This window comes from Halyomorpha halys, unplaced genomic scaffold (assembly GCF_000696795.3).
Source record: "Halyomorpha halys isolate HHAL.00 unplaced genomic scaffold, Hhal_1.1 Scaffold612.1, whole genome shotgun sequence".
Taxonomy (NCBI): domain Eukaryota; kingdom Metazoa; phylum Arthropoda; class Insecta; order Hemiptera; family Pentatomidae; genus Halyomorpha; species Halyomorpha halys.
In genome coordinates, this window is record NW_027114055.1 from 402,474 (window position 1) to 414,316 (window position 11,843).

At 31.3% G+C, this 11,843-nt stretch overlaps 1 protein-coding gene across 3 annotated transcripts in view; it reads right to left on the bottom strand.

Annotated features, from left to right (window-relative positions):
* The window catches only part of LOC106684758 (zinc finger protein 608), a 54,181-nt gene that overhangs the window by 35,590 nt on the left and 6,748 nt on the right, over window positions 1-11,843 (bottom strand). For 2 of the 3 annotated variants that reach the window (XM_067051308.1, XM_014427015.3), the window contains exon 2: window positions 1,158-1,729. In XM_067051308.1, the coding sequence (XP_066907409.1) occupies window positions 1,158-1,729 (572 nt within the window). Of the gene's footprint in view, window positions 1-1,157; window positions 1,730-5,808; window positions 5,933-11,843 lie in introns of all 3 variants that reach the window. The other variant, XM_014427014.3, reaches the window with a different exon arrangement.

Sequence of the window (11,843 nt, forward strand, 5' to 3'; positions counted from 1 at the left end):
TTATTGCCTTTTTTAATTTAATATTTTTATATTTTACAATTCCATTATTTTTATAATTTTGTATTTTACTCTAAGGCTCTAAAAGTCTACTTTTGATGCTAGTAATATTATTCTCAAGGGCATGTCCCAGAATGAATAACAAATATTATTATTGTTATATCCAGGAACAAAAGAAGTTGTGAGGAAAGAATTAACATTTCAATGACAAAAGCTTGCATGATGGATTTAAACGCATGCAATTCAGTTTTTGATTTAGGTAGGTATAGAAAAGCTACAAAGTCTTCATAAACATTTTTTCAATACCTATTTTATTCCTTTAAGTTAATATTTTTTTCAAAAGACACCATTGAAAAGTGGTCACAAATGAAAGCATGGTTTTTAACTTTAGTGCTAGACATAACTTAATATATAATACCACTGGCATTATAAATTATTTATTAGTTTTGACTTCTGTAGTGTTTTATTAAAATTGATAGGTCATTTTTAGGATATATTAAAAAAAGAATTCAAGAAAAAATTAAATGTGACGAGTATTTTTTGGCAAATCTCAATGATTCACAGAATTTATCAAAAAATTAGATTTCAATAAAAAATCAATTCAATTTACATGTTTTTATGTATATATAAAAAAAGTTATAAAATTAAGTTCTTAAGAAAATCTTAATTTTGATTGTTTAAACCAGGCAATCCCCTTCTTTATTTTAATAATACCTCATAAAGTATACTTACAAGATATAATTGATGTTTTTTCAAACCTTAATACCTTTTTGAAAAAATATATGGAATCAAACCCGTACCCCTATGGAATTTAGAAAGCATTTTAACACCTTTATGTATAGATAGAACTTTCACTTCAATAACTTAGTATACAGAAAAAATCCATCATTATCTAGTAAGAAAAATAAAAAAAGTAACATTGTTATGCTTTTTTATTGGTACAGGGTTCTGTTATGTTCCGATGAAAAGCAAATTTTACCATAGGGTAAGGAGATTAAGTTGAGAAATAAAACAGTGATTTCAACAAGAAAAACTGGTGATGATCGTACATAGTATCATTATTCAGAGTGTTAAATGTTCGGTTGTAAGATAAATTTAAATATATGGAATCCATAAGTCATAAATCATATTTTGTAACAAAATAACAAATGGAAAATTACCTTAGCTAATGGAATAGTAGGAGGTGGTGGAGAACTGGTTGGAGAGATATACAATGGTAGTACATGAAGATTAGGCGGTTGCGGAACCTGTGGAGTTAGAGGAGGAGGGGCAGGTGAACAAACAAGAGTTGGTCCACTACTAGAACTTCCACTGCTGCTAGAAGAAGAACTGCTATTACTGTTACTGCTGCTTTGAGGTTTAAGTTTTTTCAATGCTGGTGGTGCATCATCAGAACGTTTATCTTTTATTGCAGGGACTGGTCCAACAGGGACAACAACTCTTTCAACACAACGGACACCATTAACATCTTTATTAGTAGGTTTTTCTCCATGCTTCTTTTCTCTTCTGTGGCCACTACTGCCTCTCTTCTTTTCCCCATTTTCTCCAGATTTAACAATCTCATGTTTCGTGCCTGGCTTTGTCCTCTTGATCTTCATCTTGAGGCCCTTGTCGACAGTTGCTTGGTGCTCGACGGGGGAGTGCATCTTCCCAGGTTTGGGGGCGGCCATCCCTTCCCCCACTCCCGTCTTTTCTATGTCTGCATCAAGATCGATTATAAGATCCCCAATACCTGTAGTAAAAATAAATTAAATTACTAAATTTATATATCATTTCTCAATAAAATTTAATTTTATCTGAACATATACTTCTATCATTGAATTAAAAACACACAACTAACACATTATACTAAGAATGTGTTTAAACAATTCACTTAGTGAAAAAAATTGCTAATTGTACACATACATTTGAAAAAATCTTCAAATACTCAAATAGTAGATAATTATACTATTTTATTGAGCCAACATTTCGCCCCACGTTGCAGGGCTTCGTCAGGGCTAAAAAGATACAAACACATAGTTACAAAAGGGAAAAAAAAGAGAAAAAAACATAAGTGTAGAATAACAGGGGTATAAAATGTAAAAAAGTAGATAGATCTATCTGTTACTATTACCCTTTTCATTTACTATTTACAACCTTTAATTTTTCTTATTATATCTTACTTTTTTACATTTTATACCCATGTTATTTTACACTTATGTTTTTTTCTCTTTTTTTTCCTTTGGTAACTATGTGTTTGTATCTTTTTTAGCCCTGACGAAGCCCTGCAACGTGGGGCGAAACGTTGGCTCAATAAAATAGTATAATTATCTACTATTTGAGTTTTTATTGACCGCACCCGGACTATATTCCATTCATCTATACACACGGTCAATCAATAATCTTCCATTAATTTAAATTATTTTTCTAAAGAATACAGAACGTTGTTTAAATTAAAATTTAATAACACAAACATAAAATAGTTTGTATTTTAAACATTAAATTAACATACTTTTAATTTACTAGTGAGTGTTTATCAGATCAAAAATTACCATTATACATAAATTAAGAATAATGATTTGTAAAATGTACTTTGAGATTATCTGACTTCCATATGGTATATTCTTTGTTGGTACAAAGAAGGGGTTTAATTAATTTTGAAAGTTAAGAGAATTATTAAAACAACAAAAAATCTAGATACTCATTTATTCTAAATAATGCTGATGGTGTATACTTCATCTTAACAGTGATGGAAAGTTAGATTTTGGTTCAATATAATTAACAGCTAAGAACAAGTAATACAAAATAAAATGGTAACATAAAATATTTAAAAAATCTGAAAGAAAATGCATTGATGCTACAACAAATAACTTTGCTATCAAGTTGAAGAAAATAAGCATGAATCTTGAATTAATATATACATCGATTAACTAGATAATCATGAGCATAAATTTTTCTAGAATATTTTAGCCAGCTAAAAACGTAACTAATTTTATTTCATGGATCTTAAATCAACAGTAATATATAGAAATAATAATATATAAACAGTAATGATATTCATTTTATAAAATAATTAACTTGAAGAAATTTTTTGTAAAATTAAAAAAAAAAAATGTGATCGAGGAAACAATAACTAAGCATACATATTTATGTACTTAAACAGGCAGGTTATACTTGATTTTATACGAATAAATAGAATAAATCTGAATCATCTGGTCCTTATTTATAACAATAGCAGAATGCTGTATCAAGTATTTATGGTCATATTTAATGTTTTGGCGTTCCTAATTTAAGCAAGAGTCAAGTAAGGGACAAAAGGGATTTTTAAAAAAGATACATTTACTAGGCTAGTTCTTCCTAAATTAAAATTTAAAGGTGCTAACAATGAAATGATATCTGTTTCTGTTATCAAGAGAAAAAAAAAAAAAATTTGGAAATGTAGCAACCAATATAAGTTGATGGTACCAAACTTGTTTAGGACCAACAACAGATATTCAAAAGAGAACCAAGAACAAAAACTATATTTGTTAAAAAGTAAATCATTCAGTTTCAAAAATATAATTTACTGTGACACGGAAGAAGCGTAATGTCATGTTGTATACAGAAACAAGAATAAAATATGCACTTAATAAAAAAATGCAGGGATATGGGGATCAGAAGGTAGTGAACATTCTAATAACATTTTCTTTTATTTTAGGGAATGAAATATTAGTAGTAATTATTGAGGGGAAGAGACACAAAAAGTAGTTGGACTGGGAACTGATAACATTGGAATATGTAAAATTTACAGAACACAGTTTCTCATTTAATTCTCATACTTAGCCCTTTGAGTACACATTTAAGATTTCCCTGTACCGCTTAACACATTGACTGCCAATTACGAGTTATCTCGTAGTTGGTGTTATTGCCTGTGACGCCAACCTACGAGTTAACTCATAGTTTGCTTACTTGGCTTAACTGACCAAACATAAATTGGCTTCCTGGTGTTAAAGGATCATTATAAAATTCTTCAATAGATTCAAAATCACTACTTTCATTTAAACTGTCATTATCACAAAATACATTATCTATTTCTGTCATTGCCTACACAAGGTTCACCAAACTACTGAAATTATTTGTTCTGTTGCAACAGATACACATTACTTTGAAATAAATAGAATAAACTTGTTAAATCTAGTCTCACTTTCAAGGACATATCAGAACTTCATGTGTGTCTTTACCCTAACAAATGCATGATGTATTAATACATCAAATGTAGAAAAAGGGTTAAGGGGAATATATCACTCAGAGCCCTGTAGCTAATCAACTAATATCTCCATCATCCACTTATCTAATCAAAACCAACTTTGTCTAAAATTGCTATATATTTTTTTATTACTGGCCTTTACTCAATAAAATATCACCCTAGATTATCCTAAATACAAGGTGTTCAAACGTTTACTACATTTTAAACTGGGGAATCTTTAGTCACAAAGAAGAAGAAAAAAAATTTACTACCAATAACAATATAAAAAACCTTTAATAACTTTGAAAAATATCTGATAACGGAGAATTAATACCAAAGCTTGTAATTTGCCATGTTAGTTAGACAACATATATTTCACCTCAGATTGTTTTTCTGTAAAAGAAGATCAATCAATAATTTCTGAAAAATTGTATTGAACGAAGCTTCCCCACGGATCCCACCTACCAATAGGCATTTTATAACTAAGTATGATGCCTTAAACAAGAATCAAAATAGAAAATGCTGTTCACACAGTCATATCAACACTTACACTATATACATTAACTAAGTGAATCTATCAACAATAATGCCAACTCAGAATCATTACATTTCTTAAATTTAAGACCACTTGATAAATATTTAAAATGTGGACTAATTTTTTTCTTTAAATAAGGGGAAAATGAAGTTTTAGGTTGAAAAAAACTTTGATATCGAAGTTTCCGAGTTTGATGTTTTAAAACACAAATTTGTATTTTTTTAATTTTATTTATATACGCTTTATTCATTGCTACCTTCTGCAAGGTATTAAGAGAAAAAGTAGTTAATAATTGTTTCTTGAATTTTAATTTATCACTGATGGATTTTTTGTGATTTTGGCATATTTTGTTTCAAACCATTTCATTTAAATAATTTTTTATTTGGCTGAGTAGTGGGAGACGTCTATACAACTTCCCTGTATGTCTCACCCTAACCTAGCACAAATTATCAATGAGGAGGATCAAAATGAAAATGAAGAATGAAATGATTCCTTTGCAATTTTTCTTTGCAAACAGCGTGCATAGAGACCATATATAATTTCTGAAAACCTTAATATTGATTTTACAGACCAAATATTACTTCTGTAGAGAGGATAAACAGTAGGATATTTCTTTCTCATTACACAAACAAATTCTACTCCATAGTGTTTGAATAGTCTAAGAACACTGGAGAAAAAAGAATAATGTATTTCAAGCATTATGAGGCCAAAAAAATCCTCCATAAAACATTGGCAAACATTACTCAATCACAGGTTTTCGGGTTGAAGAATGACCAATCCATGAATTTACTAGCTGATATTTTTAATAGAAGGGCTACAAAGGATTATCACCTAATGAAACCACAACAGACTGACGTGTCAAGTCTAGAACACAAACCACAATATACACAACAAAGATAATTTTTTGAATATATTATGTTTCAAGAAACTATGAAACGCCAAAAAAAAGTATAATAAAAGATCAAAGTGAAATAATATATGATTGAAAATTAAATCCAGCCAATTAAATGAGAAAAGATCACAAACAGCTTTAGACTAATCAAGGATAACATCAATTTTCAGAGTCACCTACCTATAGTTATAAGCTAATTCCCAGTCACTGAGTAACAGATGTAAACGAGCATGTTGGTGGTTGTGCTAAGGAAGGAGGTAACTAACTACCACCACAAGAACCCATAATAATGCAGGTACTAGGGCTGGAAATAAATCAAAATATATAAACCACATAAAATAAATAAATTATGCAAAGAGAACATATTACTGCTACTTTATAAAACAGATAAGTACAGTTCAAATCAACAAGCAACCATAAAAAAAATAAATAAATAATAATAAAATAAATATAATTATAAAATGGGCACTACTAATATAAGAAAAACATATTAGAATAAAAATACAAACTCAGCTTATAAATAAATACAGTCTAATCCTCTTCATCGAGTAGCAAAATGACTATTCATAGCAATAGTGATAAAATCTATCAAATAGAAACAACCCACTGTAAAAACAACTAATATAAAATTATAAAACAAAAAGTAACACAATAAGAACTACCAACCAAACATATCAGGTGACCATAAATTAATGACATGAGATTTCAAATTAAGTTTGTTTTAGCAATGAACAAAAAAAATCAACTGAAGTTCCTTAAATTTATAATAAACCAAAAATTATAAAAAGAATCAATATACATAAACATCGATAAAAAAAAAAAAAAAATGCTTAAAATATCATTTAGAAACTGGATTCTTAATTGACATTTTGTTGCAAATTCTTGAGTATTTCTTTTTAAGTAAAAAGAAATAACCTCAACAGAATTTTATAATCTAAATCTGAAAAGTATTCACACAGAAATGATAAAATATATTAATTATAGATGGTAAGAAAACAAAATAAATAGTAATAACAAAAAACCTAACTTACTAAAAAAATAAGAGCCATCCAAATATTTTTTAAGCAAACAAAACTAATCTGAAGTGAAGAGGTAAAAGAAAATAGATGTTTCATTCTGAGGCAAATTAAAAGCAATTGTCTTTCCTCTTCAGTATGCTCCTAGTTATGGCCAAATGTTCAATACAATAAATAAATATATAAATCATTTTAAGTTCACACAAATTTTTGAATACTTCTTAAACGTGTTTCTACTCATAAAAACCATAATATGTATTGTTATTATTTATACTCAAGATGTAAATAGCTCACTAATAGGTATGGTGTACCTAGCATGGTAGCGTTTCCCAAAATCGTTTCGCCGCTTTACCCTTATGGACCAAAAGAAAAAATCGTAGCACAAAAAAAAAAAAATCTGCGGCACAATCATCCTTAAAACGTTTTGTATCTTTAGGTTAAATGTTCAAACATTTATTAAAACATAAAAATCTCAATGACACTTCATGTTTATTATAGTATTTTTAATACCAGTTAATAAAAGACATTTAAAAAAAAAAAAAAAAACATACCACAACAATCCATGAAAGCTTTTAGGTTCAGTACTGATAATACATCAAACTTTTCTAAATTATGCAAGTTTGCAGGGAGTTAAGTAAATTTTACCCATAAGTCAGTTGATCCAGAAATGTTGAAAAAAATAAATCGGCTAGATCAAAAAAAGCTAATTGAAGAACATAAACTCACAGTAAAACCACTGCAGTCACAAAAACCAGAAATAATCACACCTACCACCTCAACCAGCAATAATTCTATTGCAGTCAAAAATCTACAAAGCAACATTCCAGAGCCTCAAGGATTTTCTGATCCAGAGCCACATCATATCTTCATCACTAGTATAAACAATTTCATATCATTCGGTCAAGAAATTACTGACTTGGTCGGACAGGCAAATTTTAGATGCATGTCACATGTCACATTACAAAAAACTCGTAAATTATTTGACTCTTAGAAATCACGACTTTAACTGCTATCAACTAAAACAAGAAAAGGCATACAGAATGGTTTTAACGGGTATCCATTCAACCATTCCAACAGCCGCTATCAAATCAGGCCAGGAAGAAATTGGCCACAATGTGAGGAATATACCGTGCGTACTTCACCCCACTGAAAAAGATCAACTTTCTTTATTCTTTATTGATGTAGAGCTAGCTCGAAGTAATTCTGAAATATTTCAGTTTACAAGGTTGGTGTATTCAATCGTCAAATTTAAGCACCCCCAATAAAAACCTATTATTGTCCAGTGCACTTGGTGTCTAGACTTAGGGCATACAAAGACCTATTACCATCACCATGCCACGTGCATCAAATGTGCTGGCCCTCACGCAACTGATACCTGCCGGAAAACACAGGATGTGCTCTATGAGAAAAAGACCACCCTGCGAGCTACAGAGGCTGCCAAGTTGAAATCTAATTTCATGGCATCAAAAAATCTAGATCAAAATCCTACCCTACTGCTTCAAACTCAAAATTTGGAAATTTTCCTAAACTTGAAGAAATCAGCTCATATCAAATTACCACCACAACATGTACTCCAAATTCCATCTCGTCTAGCTGTTCCTATTAACTCCCTGTCCCAACTATCATTAAAAACCGATACAGCTCCGTATATATCACGAGCCCAACCCCCACCTAACACTCCTAGTCACACAAACTATTCATCACTAGCTCCTAATCCATATTATCCTTACCAAAATCCGATAGATATAACTTCTATCCTTACATCTTTCCTGAAAGATCTTCAAGAGACCATCAAACCCCTTATTAACCTTCTCATAAGAACATTTTAAGCTGAATACTGCCTTCCTGGCAATAACCTTTCTTATAACCTCTTTGATTCCTTATTCTGAAACCTCGGACCGCACTTCATTGCTGGAGGAGACTATATTGCTAAGCACCAATGATGGGGATGCCAGACATCCAACTCCCGTGGTAATATCCTATCCCGTGTTTCCATCTCCAATACCTATTCTATTCTCTCGCCCACAAATCCTACTTATTGGCTTACGCCAAAAACCATCCTGACGAATCCCTGAACGACCTTTCATCAGATCATAGCCCAGTTATGCTTTTTTTTTTACATTCAAGCTTCATATTTAAGTCCTCTGCTCCTTCATTGATTGAAGTACGAGTTTACTAGGACAAATTTCATGATGATTTGGAAAATAAATTGGACTTAAAAAATTCCAATTAAGACAAAACATGACATTGACGAAGCCATAGAAAATCCTACAGTGTCAATAAGAATTTTTATATACAACATGACAGGCGGTAAAATTAATAATACCCTACAGACAAACTTGTCACAACACATTGACATCTTATTAAGGGAAAAATGCAGAAGAAGATCGAAGTGGCACTGGACTAGATACTCAACAGATAAAATATATAATACTAGATTGATTAACAAACTAAAAACAGAACTTAAGAAATTCCAAATTTAACTAAATTAGCTGAAAATCTTACGACAACTGACAAATCTTCATGGACAACCACTAAGAAGCTTGTTAACTTCAAAAAAATTTAATCAACCACTTTTTACCGAATCTCAAACTTGGACAAAATCGGACGAAGAAAAATCCCAGTTATTCGTTCAGCATCTTTGTAAGACCTTTGAGCCACGCCCTGACATCCTTAATCCAATCCACATCGAATGGATTGAAGAAGAATTGGATACCCCACTCCGAAAGACCCTCCCACCTAAAGCATTTCATCCTTCCGAGATATCCAACTCATTCAGAAATCATCTTCTTGCAAAACTCCAGGATATAACCTTATTACTTCCTATATTCTAAAACATCTTCCTCGAAAATCTGTTCTATTCCTCACCTACATCTATAATTCTGTACTCCAATCCACATATTTTCCTGACCCATTGAAATTATCCATAATCAAAATGATTCCCAAACCTCAAAAGCGGCCAGAATACCCATCCTCCTACCGTACTATCTCTCTTTAACCTATCATGGGCAAAATCCTTAAGAAACTCATCTTGAAACGCCTATAACCCATCCTAGATTACAACCACATAAACCCAGATCACCAGTTTAGATTCCGAACAACCCACCCCACTATCCAGCGATGTCATCGTTTGGTTAATGTCTCGTCTGCATTGAAGCACGGAATGTACTGCTCGGGGAGTCTTTCTTGATGTATAACAGTCTTTTGATATACAAGATCCGTAAATTCCCCACATACTTTCTCATTATCCGTTCTTAGCTCTCCAACAGATTGTTTTAAGTAAATCACGACAGCATTTATTCATCCCTCTTTCCTCATTCTAATGGTGTACCTCAGGGTAGGATCCTTGGTTCTATCCTTTATAGAGTTTTTACAGCTGACAACCCATCCTAACACTATCCTCACCACATATGCCAATAACACACGTCTATTGTTAGTGAATAATGACTCTTCCATTATATCTTAAACCCTCCAATCCGACATCATCTCTCTAGAAAAATAGAGCCAAAACTGGAGGATTAAAATAAGTTCTAATAAATTCCACCCAATCACATTTACCCTTCGTCGTAAACCCATGACTTCCTGCCCCACAGTATCCTTTAACAATACCCCACTTATTCCTGTCGAATAGATCTGTTACTTAGGACTACATTTGGACAAATGACTGACATGGAATCCTCATACAAGACTGAAAAGACAGGAAACTACTCGTCGAATCCAACTATTACAAAAGACTGGTCTACAAGACTATAATAAGGCCTATCTGGACATACGGAGTTGAGCTTTTGGGCTCCACTAAACCATTGAATTCCTCTCGTATTCAATCCTTACAGTCTGAAATCCTTCGTAAAATTCTTAATGCTCCTTACTTTGTCACAAATGATGCCATCCATCAGGACCTCAATGACCAGATACCAATCCTTCCATGATAAACTTCTTAACCACCTAAATCCTCTTAATTCTAACCTGGCTTCTTCATTACCTGATAATACTCCTAGGCATCTGAAATTAACATGGCCTCAAGATCTATAGAAATATTATTGGAGTTCTATTAATGGGTAGATTCTCCACATGTTTGTATCATGCCATTTTATAACAGCAAATTTATTGGTGGTATATATTTTTATATAGTTGAATATGAATATATAAATTACATAAGAAAAAAAGTGATGATGTATTATGATATTGATAACGTAACTAAGAAATAGCCTTAATAATTCAAAACTACTAAATAAATATTTTTAACTCAAAACATAGAACTTTGTCAAAGAATAAGGAAAGCCCCCAGTATACCTACAGGGCTAACATCTCAGGGGCTGAGCTGGTAAGTACCAAGAAGGGTCAGAGACCAGAAATGTTGATTTGACAAAACATAAATCACACTTCTCAAGGATCAAGACGCGGAAGGAAAACATCTGTACAAAGAGTGACCCGTAAATGGATAACTATATTTAGGGAGGTTAGTGTAAACCTCAAAGGCAATGGTCCATTCCTCTAAAGAAAAGGATAAAATCAATATATATTTAAGCGTCAAGGTTTTTGTTGTACAGGAAACAGTAACTAAAAAACCTGTTTAAGTTGGATAATTTGAAGTTACTAGATAAAATTGTCTTAAAAAAGAAAACTACAACAGAAGTTGGGTTTTTAAAAACTATTTAAAGGTTTTTTTTTTCAAGTGGCTAATGAAAAGAGATTTTTTCATGAAAATATAATTTTAAAACGATTTTGTATTAGTGATTTTTCCAATCTGACGTATCCTGAATGCATATATCATGAAAATCCGTAATCTATTTCTTACGGTTATTGAAAATATGGACCAAAATCATTTGAGAATGCAGGGAATGGAGGGAATGCAGATTCCCGTCATCATGACAACCATTTGCGTATACTCCTTCGGCCAAGGCTATTACAGTCTGATGAAAGATTATGGGAAATCATATTCTCATATGTACTTGACATATTTGTTAGGTTTGTTATACTGATTCTGAAACATTTTGTTATTATTTGTTATTTATTAATGTAATAAATGTTTAATTCAATTAATAAAACTCAATTAACATTAATTAAAATAAATTTTACGTAATAAAAACTTAATTTAATAGTTCACGGCATTTTTACTTTCAGTTATAGCTATGTATGAAATAAATAGTAAGAGTAAGTATTGATCGTGATCGTAGAAAATCAGCAAATACACGTTTT